We start from the raw sequence: 23,786 nt of genomic DNA, 5'->3' as shown, positions 1-23,786 counted from the left end.
AACAAGTCATATTACCTAGTTTCTTATGTGAATTAGAATGTTGATTCCTCAGTATTATTTTATTTTATATGATAGATCCTTGAATTTCAACCAAAAGAGAAGGGGGTTTTGAGGTGGGGTTTTGCGCTTAAAAAGACAAGAAGAAGAAGAGCTAGATCCCAATTATGTGGTTTTTTCATATCAATTTTAATTTATAGGAAGATTATTCAGTATTTCTGCTAGTGAAAAAAAAGTATACGTAATTAAATAGTTTTTTTTTCAATCACACAATTAAATAGTTAAATTATGTACAAACTGACCTTTTTTTTTCTAAAAAAAATATATTACATAGGGGGTAGGGGGGATGGAAAAAAGGGGAAGAATATTACAAGATGGGAAATCGAGCTCACCAATAATTTGAAAGATCAGATAGTCAATTAACTGAGCTACTAAGATTTCTCAATGTACAAACCGGCTCGAATAGCATTGTTTTGTTATAGAAAAAAATGGGGAGCATTATTAAGAGGGGCAAAATGAACAAAAAGAGAGGACAAATTCCCTAGTTTCAAAAAATATAGTCCACTAAGTACAACCGAGAAGCAAGTAGGAAAAAGAAAAACGAATTTTTCAAAAATGAAAAAGATTAAAATTAAACGAAAAGACTCTTTTTTTTTTTTTTTTGTTAATTAATGGAAAAGTCGAAGAAAAGCCTTAGGCGGTTTTTTATAATCAGTTACTTTTACTTTTAAAATGAGAAAGACCCACGCTTTGCCTATATAAACCCAACGAATGGCTACTTATTTTCCTCCCCTCCTTCCCTCTCTTCTTTGCAAATATTATACACAAAAAACACTTTCACTGCAAAGATAAAGTCTCTTTGTGTATCTTCATTTTTTTCTCTCTGATCATCCCCATTTGATTCTTGGTACGTTACTCTATCTTGGTTTTATCCATTTTTTCTATAGGTTTTTTTTTTTTTTTTGCATACTGTTTGATATATTGCAGAAATCCTGGTATCCATTATGGATTTATTTTGATGTGCTTGGCACCAAAGAATGTCCATTTTGAACACATATTGGAGGGTCAAAATTAATTTTTTGAACCGTTAAACTAGTTTTGGTCCATGATTAACTTGTATTTCCTCCTTGGTCTTGCGTATTCCTACTCTCCCTGGACCCCATTTGTAGGATTACATTTCGTATATTGTTGTTTTCTCCATGTTCACTTTTTTTTTTTTGATGGGGGAGAAATATTGAAAAATCTGGGATTTGTAATGGGTTTATTTTGATGTTTTTGGCACCAAAGTGTGTCCATTTTGATGTGTATATTGTGGAGGATTGAAGTTAAAATTTTTGAAGCATTAAACTAGTTTTTGTTAATGATTGACTTGTCTTTCCTTCTAGGTTTCTCCATTTTTTCTATATGCTTTTTTGGCATAATGATGGGTGAGAAAATATTGAAACATCTATGCTTGGTAATGGTTTTTTTTTTTTTTTTGAAACCTAAGTATGTTCATTCTGATGTCTATGTTGGAGGATCGAAATTAATTTTTTGACCGACTGATGTAGTTTTGGTTAAAATGATTTATATTTGATTGAAGAATGATGTTTTCTTGGAATTTGACTACCATTTTTATAATGCTAAAATTTATGATTGCTTTATACGAAACTTTGCTGATTCATGAATGTAACAGTTTCATTATCTTGAAGTTTGGTTACGTTTCTTTTTCTTCTTGGACTTTTGATGTTGCTCTGACTGACACCAAAATGAGAAATCTAAGGGGAAAGTTTGCTACTTTATTTCGTTACTTCCTTTTGATGTTTTAGTGTAGTCTACATCGTAAACAAATATGTATGTGATGTTAATTTCTTGGTTGATTTAAATGATGCTGTTAGCTTTTGTTTTTTCATTATTGTTCTAATGATTTGTACTTTGAAGAAACTTACATTTTCTATTTGAAGAACTTTTTTTTTTCCTTCTGAATTCTGAGGGTCAAGGGTCCACTTCTTTTGGCTTGACACAAAAAATAGGTTATGGTCTTATAGACTTGTGGCGTTGTTTTTATCAGAACTTTAAAAATTAGTGGGGACATATATAATACGTTATAGCCACTTTCTTTTGCTTGTAATAATCATATATGCTGATTTGTGAAACTCAATAATTGGGAAGCCAACATGAAGAAATATAGATTGAGACTTAGACTGAATTTTCAAATTAGTTTTGGTAAATTTAGATTATCTTGGTCAACTGTTCTTACGTATTTCACTCCTTTACTCAAGTTTCTTTAGGCCAAAATGGAATATGGGCATGTTCAGAGGTCAAAGTACGACTGTCTTCTTTTTGGTATGTTATCTTTTCCAGAAGAATTATTTATCAAATTCCATTTTTTCGTCAGTTCATCTATTATCTTTTGGCAAGTTTGATGATAAAGCATTTTGGTATTTACAGATCTAGATGATACTCTTTATCCACTTAGTACTGGTTTGGCAACTAGTGTTCGCAAGAATATCGAAGGTATAGTTTAGATGTTCTTCAAATTTCTATTTCTTCCTCCGTCCTAATTTATATAACATTCTTTTCTTTAGTTGGTCCTAAAAAGAATGACACATTTTCAAAGGAGACGGAGAGAGTAGTATCATTTTCAAATGGTTAAATGGTACCTTAGTTTGGAATTAATGTGCTTCTGCAGATTATATGGTTGAAAAGCTTGGTATAGAACGAAGCAAAATTGCTGAGTTGGGTAATTTACTGTACAAGAATTATGGAACTACAATGGCAGGCCTCAGGGTAAAGCTTCATTTTTTTATTATTATTTTTTTTTAACATCAAATTATGGTTATCCAAACAAAGTTTATTCAGAAGTTTAACTAATTATGAGATATCTTGTTTATTTTTGGTAGGCAATCGGCTATGATTTCGACTATGATGAGTACCATAGGTGAATATTTGTAGCACTCAGTTGATATTAAACTCCCATTGTATTAGGTTATTGAACTTAATTTGCCAATTTGTTTTCTGCAGTTTTGTCCATGGTAGATTACCTTATGAAAATTTGAGGCCTGACCCTGTTCTGAGAAGTCTTTTGCTTAGCGTACCCATCCGCAAAGTTGTAAGTCCATAATCACAATCCATAAGCTTTTTGTTAACATTGGACTTTTTTCGTTTTTGGCGCGCTAGCCAAAATATACAAAAACTGTACACTGATTATGTATATTTTGTGTATAAAATGGTTATATTATGGCCATAGGAAAAGTCGTTGGTTGAAGCATTATTCTAAATGTTTTTTTTTTTTTTTTTTTTTTGGTGTGTAATAGATCTTCACTAATGCTGATAAGATCCATGCTATCAAAGTTCTGAGTAAACTTGGATTGGAAGATTGTTTTGAAGGGATACTATGCTTTGAGACACTGAATCCAATTCACAAGAGCACTCCATCAGATGACGAAGACGACATTGAGTTTGTTGGTTCAGCCACATTGGCCTCCAACGCGGCTGCTATTAACGGCACTGAGATCTTCGACATTATTGGACATTTTTCTCAACCTAAACCTGGATCAGTGTTGCCAAAGACACCAATTGTTTGCAAACCTTCAGAAGTTGCTATAGAACGGGCTTTAAAGATAGCCAACATCAACCCTCACAGAACAGTAAGAATTTTAACTGCTTTCACTCTTGAATCATAATACTTTAAGAATCACTGCTATATCTAATGTACTTGTTGAATTTTTATTTTTTTTACCTTTTCAGCTTTTCTTTGAAGATAGTGTTCGTAACGTTCAAGCTGGCAAGCGTGTAGGTCTTGATACAGTATTGGTAAGTAGTATACTTCTCTGTTTCATTTTATGTGACACTCTTTTCTTTTTAGCCTATTCCACATATAACGATACATCTCTGTGTATATCTGAAAATTTTAACTTTAGAACTTGGTATTTTACCATTAACGGAGACACTATATAACTCCAAAAGCGTGTTTAAGACAGCAAGTTCTGAGGTTTTTTTATGGTACGTGAGCCAAAGTTTATCTTTCTTAAACTATCTATACGTGAGCCAAAGTTTATCTTTCTTAAACTATGTATAGAGTCTAACACTAGCGTAATAAAATGAAAAGGAGGGAATGGTACTTAGTAGAGCAATCTTGAGGACTATCACCTCTTAGGGCTTGTTTGGTAGGATGTATTAGATAGAATAATGTTGGTACTAAATCTTAATACAATATATGGTTGCAAATTTAAGTCTAGTACAACTAATACCGGTATTACTTGTACACTTATTCGGTATTATTCTTATACATAGTAAATCGTGGCATTAACAATACTAGTACCATTCTGACACTTACACACCCTATTCTGCATACAGTCGATAAGAAATAATGTCAGTATAATTGATCCCAGCATAACTTGTCTTCGAACCAAACGACCCCTTATTCTGTTGTCTTGCTAATGTGTTGTTGCTGTTATTTCCAGGTTGGAAATTCCCAAAGAGTTGTAGGTGCAGATTATGCGTTAGAAAGTATCCACAACATAAAGGAAGCATTACCACAACTTTGGGAAGTTGACAGGCTGGCTGAAGTTAACTACTCTGGTGTTGCTGTCGAGACATCTGTCACAGCTTAGTATATCATCATCATGCATGTACTGCTGTAGTTGGGAGATTAAAAAAAATCAAGAATGATTATGGGAAGATCCAAATTTCCTGTCAAATTGATTTAAATGATGTAGATGTTTTGTTGTCATTATCAATTAAGTAGTAGTCTATTACTTCCTTTCAACTAGTGATCAACCAATCCACAAATCTTGTAAATAAACTCTCCCTTCTGTTTCTCCATTCTATTTTTATCAGTCTACCTTTCTATGATTATATAATAAAGTTGAATTATTATTATTCCAAAGGATAAAGTTTGTATCTTTTCTAGCTTATTATGAATGGACTATGAAGGGGTTGACAAAAGAAGTATTATTAATTATCCAAATGACTCAAGAAGATTGGTTTAAAGATCATAATAATACAAACAGATCGATCTCCCTATAATATCCGTGTCCTCTGTAATAACATTTCAATGGCCAAGTTTTTTTTTTTTTTTTGAAACCAATTTTCATGGTATGTTATATTATGTGTTCTCTATAACATCATTTCATTATAATAGCCAACAAGTATTCGGATAAATGACGTTGTTATTAAGAAGTTTGACAATATATCCCAATAAGATTGTGTAACGCATTCCACTTGTTATAAAGTTTGCATCTTTTCTAGCTTATTATGATTGGTGGGGCTATAAACAATAGCCCACGTATTTTATAAGGGGTTGACAGACATTTTTTTGTGGGGAATGTCCTTCAAAGGCAGTGGTCTTTAATTTTTGCCCCTCAATTCGCTGGTGTTTAATTTTGCCCCTATTTTTCATTTATTGAAAATTTGTGGGTTAAAGTATCCTTTTCGCACCAAAAATTCTGAGTTCGATTCTCAGCAGAGTCGAAAAGAGTAATAATAATTTCACAAGGTATAGGTTTCTATGAACCTAAGCTTATTAGGGAGAAATTACATAGAACCTATGTCTTGTCCGGTAAAGGTTCGTGGAAATGATTTCGCAACTATGCCTATAGACATAGGTCCTATGTAGTTTCATAGAAGCCTTTACCGTGTCCAACATAGTTTCTATGTAATTACGAAGCGAATAGCATAGTTTCATATGAACTTATGCCTTGCGATTTTTTTTTTTTGACCGAACGAGGGTTCGATCGGACTCAGAACCTCGGGGTATTTTCGGCCACCTTTTTAAGCGAAGAGCAAAAATTAAAGATCAGCTCCTTTGAAGGGAAATTGTGCAAATTGCCCGAGCTGTATTATTATTCAAATGACTCGAGAAGATTGGTTTAAAGATCAGTATACAGTCGGATCTCTTTATAGTAGTCATCTTCTGTAATAACATTTTACCATAGCGACCAAGTTTCTATTGGGATTGATTTTTCATATTATGTTTCAATATTGCAGTCAAAAAACATTCGGACAAACAAGACTCTTACAAAGAAGTTTGATTGTATATCGCAACAAGATAGCGTAACGCATCAAACATGATTCACATGGCAATGATATGATATTGATGTTAATACGTTGTTTACAAATATAACAGATTATAAATTAAGATGTGTAATCAATCTGGCATCAGCACAATAATGGCCTGGGAATTTTAGTTTTCAAGATTGCGACTATATGACATCTTGTGCAATTATAGGTTTGATGGGAATGGATGATGTCATTAGTGCCTGCCATTTCCATATAACGCCAAATGATATGATTAACCACTAAGTTGGATTTAACATAGGTGGTCCGAGGCCTGTAGATGGATTGGGACTTTGCAAATTCGTGGAAGAAAGGTTCTTCTTCCACATTTATCTAAAAGAATTTTTATATGAAAAACATTTTACTCTTACGTTTTATTTATTTATATGTCGTAAACATTTCCAATTAAGCGGTGGCCTAAGGTGGCTCCGGCAATGGTAGTAAAAAACCTTCACTCTCAACTAGTAGGTTAAGAATAGTGTGACATTATTAACGTACTAGCTGAAAGTGATATCACTTGAGATATTAATCGGATGCCATCTCTTCTAAATAAATATATTCGTTATGTTATTTTAATTTACGCTTCACTCCTTTTTTAGCTTTGTAAAAACTAAAAATCAACCGAATTCTTTACAATGTCCTTAAGAACCTTATCCTCCAAAATATTTCTATTAACATTCCTAAAAATCCATATAAATAAAAACTAGTCATATATCAAGATAAATGATTAAAGATAAAGGCCGATGATATCATTCTTCTCCTCCTTTCGCCCATCATTTTTACTAGACTTGTACATGCCATCAATCAACTATTCCTTAAATCTCAAACTAATTGAAGTCAACTAAGAAGTCAAAATCCCTTGATGGCCCTAAAGCAAGATAAAATGATTGGGAAAATTGACATGGATGATGCTTGAGCAATATCATCATCAAAGAATATGCTATTGCCTTAACAGAAGGAAGGTTGTTTGCGCTGTGCCATGGGCTGGATAAGTTTTTGTTTAAGAGTTAATGAACATAAAACAGTAATTATATACCATCCGTATATAGTTGTATATAAACTATTTATCTGATATATTAACCCAAATATATCACCATTATACCATAACTTTTGCTAGTATATATCATCAGTATATCATTAAATATAACATTATGTTTATATATGTACATTAATGTGCTCATAAGTAGCCATTTTTGCAAAATATAGCGAGATTTTGCTATATTATGAAACATAGAAACACCTTGATTTCAAAACACATCGGAATACACTGTATCTGTGGGCATACAATATCTCATCCTCACTGAAATCGAACGGATACAGTATTTGATCGTAACTGTATGTGTATGTATATGTGGCCAACTGTATATGTATGTATGTGCACAACATTGGCTAGACGTATGTGTATGTATATGAAGACATCAAATGTAGTGTGACCAACTGGATCCGAGGTATGTGTTTTCAAACAGTGTGTGCGCAGCATTGGCTATGTGGGAGGCCAACAGTTTATTAAGGGTATTTAATGTGTATTTGTATTCACAAGGAGAGAATACATCGATGAGTTGTACCAAAAAAAAAAAAAATACACCAAGGAGAACAAATATGTACATTAATGTGCTCATAAGTAGCATAGCAACGCCCATTTTGCAAAATATAGCGAGATTTTGCTATATTATGAAACATAGAAACACCTTGATTTCAAAACACATCGGAATACACTGTATCTGTGGGCATACAATATCTCATCCTCACTGAAATCGAACGGATACAGTATTTGATCGTAACTGTATGTGTATGTATATGTGGCCAACTGTATATGTATGTATGTATGTGCACAACATTGGCTAGATGTATGTGTATGTATATGAAGACATCAAATGTAGTGTGACCAACTGGATCCAAGGTATGTGTTTTCAAACAGTATGTGCACAGCATTGGCTCGCTGCGTGGGAGGCCAACTGTTTATTAAGGGTATTTAATGTGTATTTGTATTCACAAGGAGAGAATACACCGATGAGTTGTGCCAAAAACAAAAAATTACACCAAGGAGAACAAATACAGGAGACGAGGCACAAGGGGAAATTAAGCATTGATAGAACAAAATACATAGAGGATTTCATGGATACACAGATGGATACATATCATATCGGCACAAATTCCGAATTGCACAGTACATATATGACTCTTGGGATCTCCTTCTATACACCACTGCAACTAAACCGCTAACGAACTCCGACGACGGAGAACATGTGAGGTTGTGGTGGACAGTGGCAACTGGAATTTTTAGATACGTAGATACGTGTATGTGTATAAAAACTGTATAATATCGCTATTTTGATCATTTTTAAAGAGCTACTCTATTGTAAATGTACATTTTGGTATTTTCACGCACAGATTCAACGTGAATTGACGGAAAAGCCCTCGCTCTCAATGATATTTTCCATATTAACTATGGGCCCTATTTTCTTTTCCATGCACTTGTTTGGATTTTTTTGAACACTTGTGGACCATTTTTTTATTATTATTATTTATTTTTTTGTTGCCTCACAATTCATTTTGCTTTCTTCCGTGTTTACTGAATATTTGTTTTATCTTAGACTTTAACAAATTCTAATTTCTAATATTCTACTAAAAATACTTAGATCATTTTTAAAGTTTCACAGATACTGATACATTAATTTTTTAATTAAAATTGTGATAGTGAAATATAAATTAGGGATAGAACGATTATTTTATATTACATTTGTTACGGTACAGTGTTAGCGCTCGGAAAGCTACTTCGAACTTGTTGGTGCTCTTTCGGACTTTGTCGCCACTTAATTTTTAGGAAATTAGGAAAACCAGTGGTGAAGGATTTATTCAAATACCGTGAAAAAAACTTTGTAACCCAAAGTTCTAGGTAAGGGTTCTTGTGATCCCCCAGCGAAGGTGTTAGACACCCTAGTATTAAGGATCCGTACTATATGGTTGACCTTCGAATTCCAGTGTATGATTATTTGCATGAACTGTTTATTTTGTGTTTATTTCCGCATTTTAAAAGACTGTCATTATTGCATATCATTTGGTTTTTGGAAAGAGAATTGAATATAATCCCCTTACATATGGGTACTTAGGTTCGGATTTATAATATCCGGATAAGAATAATTTCCTTTTATGCAGAGGCGTATCTTGCATGTTAGATGGGGGTTCAATTGAACCCCTAACCTTCGATGTGGAGCATAAATTTATGTGTAAAAATTTACTAAAATTGTAATAAATAGTAGATATGAACCCATAACTTTAAAAATATAATGGTTTAATTCTAAGAATCTCAGGATTGAACCCATAGAGTGTAAATCTTGGATCTGCCTCTGCTTTTATGTACGAGGATAGTATATTTGTTTACAAAAGGTACAAAATGTTTTGGTTTTATAATATACATAAGTAAGTATATATCCTTTTTCTATTCATGCTAAATCCCACACTTAACTTCGGGTCAACCCGTATAATGCGTTAGAATGTCTTATCCTAAAACTTCGTATTTACGAACATTTGTACTTATTTTGAACAAGCTTAACTTATGAAAATGGTTTGTTTTAGTATTATGAATTTGTGGACAAATGTGTAAATACAAAATTGATTTTCTGAGTTTGGGTTTAAAGCCTAAAATATGACACTTTTATTGAAAGGGTTGCATTTTCCGTTTGGGCCTGGCCCAAATTCTTATTTGCATTTTTTTTGTTTCCTTTTCTAAAAAATCAAATAAGGTTCAGTCCCAAAAATCTTTGTTTTATGTTGGACTTGGCCCCAAAATTATTTATTGGTTCCTGGGGGGCTACAGCCCCCAAAAACCTCTGTTTTTACTACTGGGCTCGGCCCAAATCATTTGACTTGAATTCGCTTTTGGTCCAGAAAATTGTACAAATGTATTCCTTGATTTAAAACATGAACCGATTTAAAGAGAAATGTCATAAGATTTGTAGTCGTAAAAATCCCTTTGTCCTTCTATTTTAACTTGTATTAGTTATCCATTAACTTGAGAAATTGTTATGCTAAATCCGATTTTTTGAAAATCGTTTGGGGACTTAAGGTCAACTAAACGACATAAGCACTGTTGTCCTAAGAAGTCTAGTTCAAACCATAAAGATTCCAATAATATATATGAGTTTTTTCAAGCATTACAAATACAAATATAACATTTTTTAAAAATGAGAAAAAATAATAAAAGAGCGAAGGCAGGTTAGGGGCGTACCAAGCCCCTTAGTTGGCCATTTTCACCCATGGCTGGGCCTTCTGCGTATATTTATAATATTAGCTTCCTTTCTTCGTCTTGGACCCTTTGTGTGAAAGAATTGCCTGTTGGGCCTTGGCCTAACAGGTTGGCTTTGGACTCGGCCCAGGTGGCCATGCGGTGAAGAAAAGGAAAGAGAAAAGGAACTCGGTTAAAAAAATATTACTGATCTTACCAAAAATATACGCATACACAATACGTAAAATGATGAACATATACGCATACATAACTATGGGGGTTTATAGGGCCCAGAAGCCTAAGTTCGATTTTTAAAGAAAGGACCCTATTCGGCAAATGATCCCCTCTCTGTTTTTAGCTAAGTGTTAACATGGCCAGCTATTAAACTTAGAATGGGCCAGGCCCAATCACCTACTTAATCAAGATTTTGTCTAAGTATTGAAGCTTAAATGGGTTGTCTACTCCCTTTTCCATTTGATATACACTTCCTGCGGCCCCTATATACACATACATATACACAATATACCAGATGATATACCATAAAGGTGTCACTACCACAAAAAAGGCCTTAAGCGGCAATAAATATACTCTTTAGTGGCAATTCTTATTGACGCTACAGCCTTTACCGGCAATTAGACATTGGCTGGTGTATCCAGCGTCGGCAAAGGCTTTAGCGGCCATTATAGCAAATGCTGTTAAAGAACACTATTATTGCCGCTAAAGGTCCACGAGTTTTGCGGCAATTGAAATGGCCACTAGAACTCTTCCAAAAATTCCTAGATCATACATTTAACAGCTTTTGTTATGGCCGTAAAGATCGATCATATTGCCAGTAAAAGATGACTTTCTAGTGGTTATTAGAATGGCCGGTAAAGGAGAACCTTGCACGACATTTCTTGTTTCCGGCAAAAATTAAGAAACAGGCAACAAAATCTTTCACAACATTTCTGTTATGCCCCGCATTTTTATAAGTCGAATTATTCGCAAGCTAATCGACTTAAGTTAAAGACGGGATCATTTTCGGATACGAAATAGGAACCTTTAATTTTCAATTTTAGTTAGTACACAAATTGTTTATAAATTTTATTTAGTGTAGAAATATTATTGGAGATTAGGGACTAATTAATTATGATTAAATTATTAAGTAGAGATTAGTAATTAATTAAGTAGCTAATTAGGTAATTAGAGTGGGCCCCACCGATTTTTTTTTTTTTTTAAAAAGAGGGGGATGAGTCATTATAGAGGGACATGTGTCCACTCCATGGGCAGCCTATATAACTTTATGTGATGACTAATTCATCAATGCATAGTTCATTTTTCATTCATCAAGTTGAGTAAGGAAAGTGAAGCTCCTAAGCTTTTAGGGAGAGAAAGCAAGTCACGGCCATGGCATAGGATAGTTCACGGCCAGCTGCTGTTCCCGCCATTAAAATGGCTATCTTGTATTGAATTGGAGAAGGAGACATGACCAGCCATAGCTGCCAAGCTCACGGCCATGGCTACCCTTGATCAATCTCAAGTGTTGCAAGAAAAATCAAGTCCCTAAGGTAAGGTTTAATACTCTCCTACATGTTTTAGAAATGATTTGGTCTTTGTATGAATTGGTGGGTGTGGAATTGTTGAGTCGAATGACTAGAAGTGTGGTTATTGTTCTTGTTGTTGTCATGTTGTCGTTGATATGGCTTCTAAATTTAGAAGAAAGAAGTGTATAACGTATCGTATACAAAGCGTGTGTTGGTTTGTTTGGAGTATAATCTTAAACGTTTATGAGCCGGATTGTAAGGATTTATATGAATATTTCTACTACTGTCATTGTTGGTATTGCTGTGATAACAGGAGGTTAGTTGGAAGTTCGGGTTAGGCGAGTTATATAGGGGAAATGCTGCCCGATTTCCGTTAAGTTCTTACTAATGAAAACCCTAATCAAGAAAGTATGAATTAAAGAATGAGTCCTATAAATGATTGGTTACAGATTTATAAGCTAGGAAGTATAGTTTACTAACAATAGCGTTACTTCTATATTAAATAGGCTAAAGGGGCGACGAAGCGAACGAGATTACGAATAACCGTCAGCAGGTATGTAAAGTTAATCCTTCTTTCTTTTGGCATGATCTTTATGAAACAAACAGACGACGTATATGTATGATTTCAAAGAAGCTCCTATTCTTAGAGCCACTACGATGGCTAATGTTCTTGACTCCCAGAAGCTATTTCATTATGTCTTGATACGTGTATATGATTCCAAAAGTTCTATTTTGATATAATCCATAGTGATATTCGAAAGGTACTTGATATGACTATTGTCTTGATTTTCAAATGATAGCTCGTTTTGATTATTCTATCGAGTCTCAGATGTGTTTTAACTTGCATATGGTTTCTCACTACTCTGCTCGTGCATGCCTCAATATATCTTTCACTGAGTCCCGGGCCAGGACACGTTTTCGTGCACAATTTCACTGCATTGTTCACCGAGTCCCTCACTAGAGGGTCGGGACACGTTATATATATATATATATATATATATATATATATATATATATATATATATATATATATATATATATATATATATATATATATATATGATATGATGATATGGTAATGTGATTATGGCGCCAAGGATGACTTTATTCGCCGAGTCCCTCACTAGAGGGCCGGGACACGTTATATATATATATGATGATGATATGATTATGTCACCGAGTCCCATAATGGGTCGGGTATGATATATGATATTGACATGCATGATTTATGTTTCAAAAGGCAAGTGTTTTGGTATTCTGGATGTTATCCTTGTCTCCTGTACTCCCTATTTCAGTTATGATCCTCTTTACTGTATTTCATGCTTTACATACTCAGTACATATCTCGTACTGACCCCCTTTCTCCGGGGGGCTGCGTTTCATGCCCGCAGGTACAGATAGTCGGTTTGGTGACCCTTCAGCATAGGACTTCTACTCAGCTGTCTTGGAGAGCTCCGTTGTTCCGGAGTCTAGACTTTTGGTTCAGATCTTATGATGTATATGTATATGTTTACTCAAGGGTACGGCGGGGCCCTGTCCCATCATATTTCTCTATCCATACTCTTAGAGGTCTGTAGACATATGGGTGGGTTGTGTATAAGTTCTGTTCAGCTGTGTATATACGATGTGTTATGATATGATGTTCGTCTGTAGCGGCAGCCTTGTCGGCTTGCGTATGATATTGATATATAGTGGCAGCCTTGTCGGCTTGCGTATCATTTTTATGATTTGATTAGTTGTGACTCCTCGGGAGACAGTCTATCTGGATATATATATATATATATATATGTGTGTGTGTGTGTGTGTGTGTGTGATGACATTATAAACCTTGGAGTTCTTTTGCAAGTTTCCATATTGTTCTTAGATTCAGTTTGACTATATCCAACAGGTATGTATACGAGTGTCCTAGTCGGGCACTAGTCATGGCCTACGGGGTTGGGACGTGACAAAAGTGGTATCAGAGCAGTTCGTCCTCGTAGTGTCTACAGACCGTGTCTAGTAGAGTCTTGTTTATCGGTGTGTTGTGCACCACATCTATAAACAGGAAGCTACAGGACATTTAGGATGTTACCTTTCTTTCATATCTAAGATCGTGCGATAGAGCCCAGCCATAGGAAATGCAATTCCTTATACTAACCTTTGATTTCAGCTGAGGAACGACATCGACAGAAGAAAGTGACTGATGATATTGAGAGCTACACAGTACACAGGTAAGCAATGGTGCGAAAGAGGCATGTCGGATAAGGTAAGAATATTGAAATATGATTGAAATGTAAAGTTGAAGGATGAAAGAGAAGGTAGATAGGAAGGTATAACAGGACAGATCATTAAAAGATCAGGTACGTCTCGAGGTGCGATATGTGAGGTAAGTTCCGACACCTTTATACTTTCTACTAGAAATTGGGAGCCCTGTGTGGCTATGATGCGATATGATATATACATATATATGTTGGCCCTGTGAGGCATTGTTGGTATTTCCTGCGTGCAGGTTTTGAGATAGTAAGAAATACAGAGGAAACTCTGCCAAAATTTTCCTAGAAATAAAAAGGGAATGAGATATAAGTTCGTAATATTCTTGAAAGGTCGTGTCGATAGTAATGATAGGATTTGACTAAGTGGTGAGTACAGCTGACTTCGAGGAATAAGTTAACCGTTGAATTGATAGTAATAGTAATTATGAGGTCGGTATCGATATGGTAAATTTATCATGTGGGATTAAAGCTTAAGAGGTACCCTCCATGTCATTCGTAAGAAGCATCATCCTTATTTGGTAAATTTTATTTCGAAGAAGCATATATGAGCAGTAAAGTTTGAAATTCATTTGAATGGACCAGAATACTTTCCAGTCATATTTTACCTTAGAAGAAGCTCATGTTGAAGAGTAAAAACGTCCACGATTAAGTTTCATTTTTATTGGAAGAGTACAAAACATACAACAAGTAGTTTGTGAACTAAATAGTTCGTTCATGACCCAAAAAAGAAAATTCTGAGGGTAAACTATGTGAGTTAAGCGATGGAAGTCTCGTGGTGCTCGTCGAATTCTAGTTCTTCTTGTGTGGTTTCGAAGGACGCTTCATGGTGACGTAACCTTGGAGTGGGAGTGTTCTTGTATTCTTTGAGTTTATTAGTTTTAATCAACTAATTGGAGATGGAATTCGTGGAAGGAAAACTCAAACTTGTGAGCTGTCATGGATCATGTGTTCTACGTGTTATTGATGAAATGCTAGGATGATTCGGAAGGGCTTGTGATACTAAGGGATGATTTAGAAAAAGGTGGAAACTCTTAACAAAGCATTTTATTGAGGTATCGAGTGAACCGATAAGTAGGGATAAATTACGACGAGTTTACAGTTAAAAGGAGTAGTAGTATGATCGAGATAAAAGTACGGAGGAAGAAGAGTTATGACAAATTATGAAGGTATTGATAAGACAGTTTGTGAGATATTAAGGATAAGATTGATCAGAAAGGGTGAAGGGTTAAGTACGCCTAGTCCACAGAGTGTAATTAAAACATAGTATGAATCGTGAATAAGGTTAAGGAGTGTTACGTTATAGGATGGATTACGAACAGGATGTAATGTGAATACCATAAAGATTGTTATAGAAATGAGTAAAGCCTAGCAAGGAAGTAACTAAAGGATATGATGGGATTAGTGTGAAACGGAAAAAACAGATGTAGAACGAATAAGAAAGACCTACCGGTCCTATAGGGAAAGTTCAGAATATGAGTCAAGTGGTAACGAAAGTAAAAGCGTGCACAGGAAGAGAAGAAGTTAATTGAAAGAAGAAAATAAGAAGAAAGCGAGTGGGATTACAGTGTAGCGATGCGTTATGACGTGTATAGCTAGGAAAACGAGTAAGATAAGCGACAGAATTGTGAAAGACCGAACTACAGAAAAAAAATGAGCAACGAGGTAGAATGAGTGCTAGAAAATAACTAGTATGGCAAGAACAAATAGGGATAAACAGAATATGTTTGAAAATGGAAGAGGGATTATGCAGAAGTAGTGTGTTCCGAAGGATACAGGAGTAGCAAGAGATTTCTCGTGCATAGAATAAGAGATGGACATAGACTGGAGAAATGAAAGGAACACTAAAGAAAGCACCCAAGATAGACGTAATCAATTGAGTACGAGTGTAAAATAGAAAGGGAAATATATGGCTATGAACTTAAGGGTGCAGTGCGACGACAAGGTGGTAGGATAAGACCATTATTAAAACGAGTTTGATATGATTTTGAGTAAGATTAGAAGTTATCGTTGGGTATACAACAAGGGTGAAAGAGCATGAGGCATAAAGGAGTACTGCGTGTATGTGACTTCACCTCGGAAATAGTGAAATCATTAAAGGACAAGGATTGCGGATTTGCAAAACAATTGATGTATTGTGAATTTATTAGAAGAAACAGATGGTATCTGTTGGGATAAAGATAATACTACAAGAGAACTGTGGACACTTATCATCGGAATATAAGTGCTAACTAATTAAGCGTTTGAAACGACTATAAGCACTAGCTAATCATGAATCGGAATAAGTGGAATGTGGCTTTGGATAAATTGCTACATTAATTACATTACTCGAGCACCAACTATCAGATAAGATTTTGTACTATATATTGAGAGTTCTCATCGCCTCGTGATTGTGTTGGGGTTTCATACATGGGTAATCTAAGTTATAGATGATATAAAGTAAGACATGGATATGGTGCAGTATACCAAATGTATTGGGAAAGAATCATATGAATTTGAAAATTTGAAATGGGGATATAGAGTAGAATATAAATAGATAATGATGTAGGTACACCCAAAAGGGGGGAAGCGGATGAGAGAGATGTAAGTGTAAGATCAAAACAACTGACACTGCAATACATTTAATGTGAAAACTTAAACTTCAAGTGAGATCCCATGTTGAAACAAGTTGGTAAGATCTGAAAGCCAGTGATAAACGGATAGAAGCCAAGATGGTATTTGAGACGGTGCTGAGAATTATTGGAAAAGATCTTGGATAATATGACATCAGAAGGTGGATGCTTATAAAAAGGGAGAATACGACAAGAGAATGGTAACGAATAACTCAAGAGATGTTATGAAGGATAGCAATGCTATACTGGATTAGAGGTTAAGATATTGGCAACGGAGTTATTGGCTAATGACATTGTGACACATAAGTAGCAAAGGAGAAGGGAAAGGAAAGGAGTATGACAGGAAAGGCTACAAACGAGTTTTAGTATGGATATGTAAAGCAGAGTGAACCAGAAAAAGAGAAGACTCTGACTAAGAGTAGATACACTTTATACAAGTTGTACAAGAATAGTTATGCAACCTACGAATATTTGTGTGCTAAGAATGAGACCAAGCGATTACTTGATAAGAAGAATAAGGATTCAGTACTAACAACGTGATTATGATAGTTTGGATACATGAAGGAAAGTCGTAAGGTGGTTCGAGCCAAATTACTGAGATAGAATTAGTTCTGAGGGCAAATAGGACATGACCATGGTTGAGCCAAAGATTTACCCCGATCCCAACTGTAAGATACAAGAGGAGAATGCAAGGTAAATTATGAAGACTAGTGAGACGATGTTAAGGTATTTCTCGGGCTGATTTGAGCACCTTCACATACTCGAGTAAAGATTGCAATAGGATGTGTGATAGGAGAACTAAGAGAAAATTTGAATAAAGGGGCAATCGAAGAGTTTGAGTCAAAAATAGAGAAACGACACGAGATAATGTGCCTAAAATATTACAAGTGGAATAAGGGAAGTTGTGAAATGGTTTAACCGAGACGATCAGAACAAACGGGTTACTTGTTACTGGATGACAGTAGAGTTATAATATGAGGGGACCCTAGCGCTATTTGATATCCAACCCTAAAGATCGAGATCAAGAAATAAAACCAAGCGATAGTTAAAGACCTTTAAAAGAAAGTCAGAAAGTGACACATGATGCTGAGGATTTCAGAATACGGACAGTCACAGCAGAGTAAAGCAAGGATATTGGAGTACAAGGATGTTACCCTCTGGGAAATTTTAGTTTACCCGTAGAGTCTATAAGGGGTCTACAAATACCGGAGGTATGAAATACTCTAAGAATTGCAAAATCTAATAGACCGATGAGGGATGTCTGCGCGTTACAAAAATCTTATTTAAAGATTAAGAGGTAAGATGAAGGGAACGATATCTTAAGGGAGTAACTATAGAAAAATAAGGAGTCGAGTTAGGACTAAGCGCACAAGCGAGAGAGTAAGATTTCAGCGGAAGAGCCCGCCATACAATTGACAACCGACTGCGAAGTAAAGAGAAGAGTAAAGGTAATGACGTGGAATAATTACCTTGAGAAGCAAGAGAAGGAGGAAATATTACAGGAATGACTATGTAGAGGCCTGGAATGCGTTATAATGAATTATAACGAATCGACCAATGGAAGAGGTATGTGAAGGGCATAATTAAATGAGAGGACACTTGAGAAAGTATTGGGAGTTCAGGACCAGTGTAACATTCGAGGACGAATGTTCTAAAGGGGGGAAGGATGTTATGCCCCGCATTTTTATACGTCGAATTATTCGCAAGCTAATCGACTTAAATTAAAGACGGGATCATTTTCGGATGCGAAATAGGAACCTTTAATTTTCAATTTTAGTTAGTACACAAATTGTTTATAAATTTTATTTAGTGTAGAAATATTATTGGAGATTAGGGACTAATTAATTATGATTAAATTATTAAGTAGAGATTAGTAATTAATTAAGTAGCTAATTAGGTAATTAGAGTGGGCCCCACCGATTTAATTTGTTTTTTAAAAAGAGGGGGATGAGTCATTATAGAGGGACATGTGTCCACTGCATGGGCAGCCTATATAACTTTATGTGATGACTAATTCATCAATGCATAGTCCATTTTTCATTCATCAAGTTGAGTAAGGAAAGTGAAGCTCCTAAGCTTTTAGGGAGAGAAAGCAAGTCACGGCCATGGCATAGGATAGTTCACGGCCAGCTGTTGTTCCCGCCATTAAAATGGCTATCTTGTATTGAATTGGAGAAGGAGACATGACCAGCCATGGCTGCCAAGCTCACGGCCATGGCTACCCTTGATCAATCTCAAGTGTTGCAAGAAAAATCAAGGTTTAATACTCCCCTACATGTTTTAGAAATGATTTGGTCTTTGTATGAATTGGTGGGTGTGGAATTGTTGAGTCGAATGACTAGAAGTGTGGTTATTGTTCTTGTTGTTGTCATGTTGTCGTTGATATGGCTTCTAAATTTAGAAGAAAGAAGTGTATAACGTATCGTATACAAAGCGTGTGTTGGTTTGTTTGGAGTATAATCTTAAACGTTTATGAGCCGGATTGTAAGGATTTATATGAATATTTCTACTACTGTCATTGTTGGTATTGTTGTGATAACAGGAGGTTAGTTGGAAGTTCGGGTTAGGCGAGTTATATAGGGGAAATGCTGCCCGATTTCCGTTAAGTTCTTACTAATGAAAACCCTAATCAAGAAAGTATGAATTAAAGAATGAGTCCTATAAATGATTGGTTACAGATTTATAAGCTAGGAAGTATAGTTTACTAACAATAGCGTTACTTCTATATTAAATAGGCTAAAGGGGCGACGAAGCGAACGAGATTACGAATAACCGTCAGCAGGTATGTAAAGTTAATCCTTCTTTCTGTTGGCATGATCTTTATGAAACAAGCAGACGACGTATATGTATGATTTCAAAGAAGCTCCTATTCTTAGAGCCACTACGATGGCTAATGTTCTTGACTCCCAGAAGCTATTTCATTATGTCTTGATACATGTATATGATTCCAAAAGTTCTATTTTGATATAATCCATAGTGATATTCGAAAGGTACTTGATATGACTATTGCCTTGATTTTCAAATGATAGCTCGTTTTGATTATTCTATCGAGTCTCAGATGTGTTTTAACTTGCATATGGTTTCTCACTACTCTGCTCGTGCATGCCTCAATATATCTTTCACTGAGTCCCGGGCCAGGACACGTTTTCGTGCACAGTTTCACTGCATTGTTCACCGAGTCCCTCACTAGAGGGCCGGGACACGTTATATATATATATATATATATATATATATATATATATATATATGATGATGATGATGATGATATGATGATGTGATGATATGGTAATGTGATTATGGCGCCAAGGATGACTTTATTCACCGAGTCCCTCACTAGAGGGCCGGGACACGTTATATATATATATATATATATGATGATGATGATATGATTATGTCACCGAGTCCCATAATGGGTCGGGTATGATATATGATATTGACATGCATGATTTATGTTTCAAAAGGCAAGTGTTTTGGTATTCTGGATGTGAGTGTCCTAGTCGGGCACTAGTCATGGCCTACGGGGTTGGGTCGTGACAATTTCTTATTGTGGGATAAAATTGAGAGGCAACAATAGTAATGCACGTCATACCTATTTATTAAAAAAAATATTCAATCTAAAAAGCACAATACATTTCATTAAATCCAAGACAACCAAAAACATCTTATAATCCATAATATAAAATGTATGAACAACATAAAGAAAAGAAAACTATTTGGATCCAATAACTGGTGTCATTGTGCGCCTAATAACTGGTGAAATCAAATAACTCTAAGATTCGACAATAAATGGCGCCGATAAATTTCTTCCATTCTCGATCACATTGAAGTCTTCCACATGTCAAATTTCTCAACAAAATCTTCTTTTTACTTTTGCTAACTGTAAGCTTCACGCTCATGCTATTTGAGTTTTGAGACAAGGCCTTGTCTAACTTCGCGCATATAGTAATCTTCAAACTCTGATGTATCTTTCACCCAATTTCCCTAGCTATTCAATACCATATTTCCCAAAGGTGTCTTGGATACCAATGGAACTTTTAGCAGTTGCAACACCTAAATCATGTTATGCTTCAAGTGAGTAGGTATGTTCCATGAAATTAAGGGTCATATGATACAGATTATACAAAAAGTTGAAAACTATATTCAAACTGAATGGATTATGACTAGAAATGAACTATAACATTTATAGATATAGATTCTACCACAGCTAGAATTCTTAATCCTTTGATGCCAATAAACCACAATGAATATTCTACATACACAAAATAGTCATAATGCAACTAACTGTTCAGAAAAAAATTCCTAATCATTTGATGCATGTAGACACTAGTAGGAAAAACACGTATATCTTTGGACATACTAAAACTTATTAAGCATAAAAAAAATAAAAAAAAATAGGTACTATACAATTTCCACTTTCACCGTGTTCTTTCAAAGTGAACTTCTAGCAAAAGGGAATCCTAGAATTGATAGAAGCAAAAGAATAATAAGTTAAGCTCTAAGATGACTCATTCTTAGACTACGAATAGGCAAACACCAATTGGTTAAATAATTAAATATGTACTAGTTCAGGCTTACATGGAAAGGGGATGTGGAATAGCAAATCAATAGGTCAAAATGCATAACAACTTTCACTAGTAATCTACATTTTAAAACTAGTTTCAGGATTAAATGGAAAGTATATGAGAATGTCCATAAGAGAATTTTTTCACCACAAGTACATTGGGAGAAGGAAGTCTATAGAGTTGGCGAAGATTCTTGAGAAGATGAAGATCAACATAGCATGTGTCCAGGAGTCTAGATGGGTGGGAGATAGGGCCCGAGATGTAGATGGGTTTAAGTTGTGGTTCTCAGGATCTGGTGGTAGGGGTCAGGAGGGTGAGTGATAGGCTGATGACTATTAAGATAGTAGTTGGAGGGCATACTTTAAACGTGGTTAGTGCTTACGCACCGCAGGTGGGCTAGGATGAGGAGATCAAAAGGTGATTCTGGGAAGATTTGGACGAGGTTGTGCGGGGTTTTTCGCACTCAGAGAAGCTTTTTCTTGGTGGTGATTTCAATGGCCACATCGGGTCGTCGGCTAGGGGATACGATGATGTGCATGGAGGCTTCGGGTTTGGGGATAGAAATGAGGGAGGTACGACACTGTTGGATTTCGCGAGAGCTTTCGATTTGGTGATAGCGAACTCTAGTTTTCAGAAGAGGGAAGAGCACTTGGTCACCTTTCGAAGTATGAGGGCCAAGACCCAAATTGATTACCTACTCTCCCGTAAGTGCGATAGACGTTTATGCACGGACTGCAAGGTTATCTCGAGCAAGAACCTCACGACCCAACATAGGCTCTTGGTTATGGACCTGGAGATAAAAAGGAAGAGGAGAAAGAGGGTTGTATCGGGTCAGCCGAAGATTAGGTGGGACGCTTTGAACAAGGACAATACCCAGGAGTTGGGGGAGCGGTTGAGGGCGATGGGAGCCTGGAGGAGTAGCGGGGATGCGAGTAGTATATGGACTACGACGGCTGCTAACATCAGGGAAGTGGCAAGAGAGGTGCTAGGGGTCTCAAAGGGTTACTCTGGCAGACACAAAGGGAACTGGTGGTGGAACGGAGAGGTACAAGGTAAAGTGGAAGCTAAGAAAATCGTGTATCTAAAGCTAGTAGAGAGCACAGATGAGGACGAGAAGAGGAATAACAGGGAGCTGTATAAGAAAGCGAGGAAGGAGGCGAAGTTAGCAGTTACGGCGGTTAAGACGGCTAGTTTTGGATGCTTGTATGAAGATTTGGGGGGAAAAGGGGGGACAAGAAGTTGTACAGGCTAGCCAGAGTGAGGGAGAGGAAGGCTCGGGACCTGGATCAAGTGAAGTGTATCAAAGACGATGGAGGGAAAGTTTTGGTAGAGGATGCCCTTATTAGACGAAGATGGCAGTCCTACTTTCATAAACTCCTGAACGAAGAGGGGGACCGGAACATAGTTTTAGGTGAATTGGAGCTCTCTGAGAGCCGCCGCGATTTTGGATACTGCAGGCGGGTCAAGGTTGAAGTGGTCGAGGGGGTTATGTGGAAGATGAGCAAGGGGAGGGTGACCGGGCCAGATGTAATACCGGCAGAATTTTGGAAGAATGTGGGTAGGGGAGGCTTGGAGTGGCTTACGCGGTTGTTGAATGTTATTTTTAGGACGACGGAGATGCCTGAAGAGTGGAGATGGAGCACCATGATCCCGTTGTATAAAAACAAGGGGGATATTCAGAACTGCAACAACTATAGGGGTATCAAGCTGTTGAGCCATACAATGAAAGTTTGGGAGAGAGTGGTGGAAGCGAGGATGAGGAAGTTAGTTTCTATTTCAGAGAACCAGTTCGGATTCATACCGGGGCATTCGACTACAGAAGCCATTCACTTGGTGAGGAGGTTAGTGGAGCAGTATAGGGATAAGAAGACTGACTTGCACATGGTGTTTGTCGACCTTGAGAAGGCTTACGACAAATTCCCAAGAGAGGTGCTGTGGAGATGTTTGGAATCTAGAGGTGTTCCTGTAGCATACATTGGAGCGATTAAGGACATGTATGATGGAGCCAAAACCTGAGTGAGGACGGTTGGAGGTGACTCGGAACACTTTCCAGTCACGATGGGCCTGCACCAGGGGTCCGCGCTTAGCCCGTTTCTGTTTTCTGTGGCAATGGACGCTCTGACAAGCCACATTCAAGGAGAGGTACCGTGGTGCATGTTGTTTACAGATGATATTGTGCTTATTGGCGAGTCGCGGAGCGGTGTTAACGTGAGACTGGAGGTTTAGCGACAGACTCTGGAGTCGAAGGGTTTCAAGTTGAGTAGGACTAAGACAGAGTACTTAGAGTGCAAGTTCAGTTATAGGAGTCAAGTAGAGGACGAGGACGTGCAGCTGGATACTCAGGTCATCCCGAATAAAGAAAGTTTCAAGTACCTGGGGTCGATCATCCAAGGGACTGGCGAGATTGACGACGATGTCACACATCGTATTGGAGCGGGATGGATGAAATGAAAGCTCACATCAGGGGTGTTGTGTGATAAGAAGGTGCCGCCTATTCTAAAGGGAAAGTTCTACAAAGTGGTGGTTAGACCGGCTATGTTGTATGGGACGGAATGTTGGCCAGTTAAGAAAGCGCATGTT

At 36.5% G+C, this 23,786-nt stretch overlaps 2 protein-coding genes across 3 annotated transcripts; both read left to right on the top strand.

Annotated features, from left to right (window-relative positions):
- Positions 1–746: 746 nt before the first annotated feature.
- On the top strand, positions 747–4,874 carry LOC132630387 (uncharacterized). Of its 2 annotated transcripts, none has more exons than XM_060345968.1 (9): positions 747–904; positions 2,259–2,322; positions 2,428–2,493; positions 2,669–2,766; positions 2,880–2,917; positions 3,001–3,088; positions 3,294–3,626; positions 3,727–3,792; positions 4,443–4,874. In XM_060345968.1, the coding sequence occupies exons 2-9, from the start codon at positions 2,274–2,276 to the stop codon at positions 4,590–4,592; spliced, it is 888 nt and encodes a 295-aa protein (XP_060201951.1). In that variant the 5' UTR covers positions 747–904; positions 2,259–2,273; the 3' UTR covers positions 4,593–4,874. The 2 variants fall into 2 exon arrangements, with proteins under 2 accessions (XP_060201951.1, XP_060201952.1); XM_060345969.1 differs by having other exon boundaries at positions 769–904; positions 2,268–2,322.
- Positions 4,875–21,990: 17,116 nt separating this feature from the next.
- LOC132630311 (uncharacterized) lies at positions 21,991–23,222 on the top strand. The gene is made up of 2 exons (XM_060345901.1): positions 21,991–22,367; positions 22,418–23,222. The coding sequence occupies exons 1-2, from the start codon at positions 21,991–21,993 to the stop codon at positions 23,220–23,222; spliced, it is 1,182 nt and encodes a 393-aa protein (XP_060201884.1).
- The last annotated feature ends 564 nt before the right edge of the window (positions 23,223–23,786 follow it).

The sequence above is a fragment of the Lycium barbarum genome, chromosome 3 (assembly GCF_019175385.1).
Source record: "Lycium barbarum isolate Lr01 chromosome 3, ASM1917538v2, whole genome shotgun sequence".
Taxonomy (NCBI): Eukaryota; Viridiplantae; Streptophyta; class Magnoliopsida; order Solanales; family Solanaceae; genus Lycium; species Lycium barbarum.
The sequence above is the reverse complement of the archived record's forward strand: the minus strand, read 5'-3'. Positions and strand labels throughout refer to the sequence as shown.

Bases quoted from the DNA above. Each gene is read 5' to 3' on its own strand.
- LOC132630387 (XM_060345968.1), top strand. From the start codon at position 2,274: ATGGAATATGGGCATGTTCAGAGGTCAAAGTACGACTGTCTTCTTTTT. The intron at 3,089-3,293 runs GTAAGTCCATAA...GGTGTGTAATAG, and splicing joins GCGTACCCATCCGCAAAGTT to ATCTTCACTAATGCTGATAA. The intron at 3,627-3,726 runs GTAAGAATTTTA...TTACCTTTTCAG, and splicing joins ACATCAACCCTCACAGAACA to CTTTTCTTTGAAGATAGTGT.
- LOC132630311 (XM_060345901.1), top strand. From the start codon at position 21,991: ATGGACCTGGAGATAAAAAGGAAGAGGAGAAAGAGGGTTGTATCGGGT. The intron at 22,368-22,417 runs GTTAGCAGTTAC...GCTTGTATGAAG, and splicing joins AAAGCGAGGAAGGAGGCGAA to ATTTGGGGGGAAAAGGGGGG.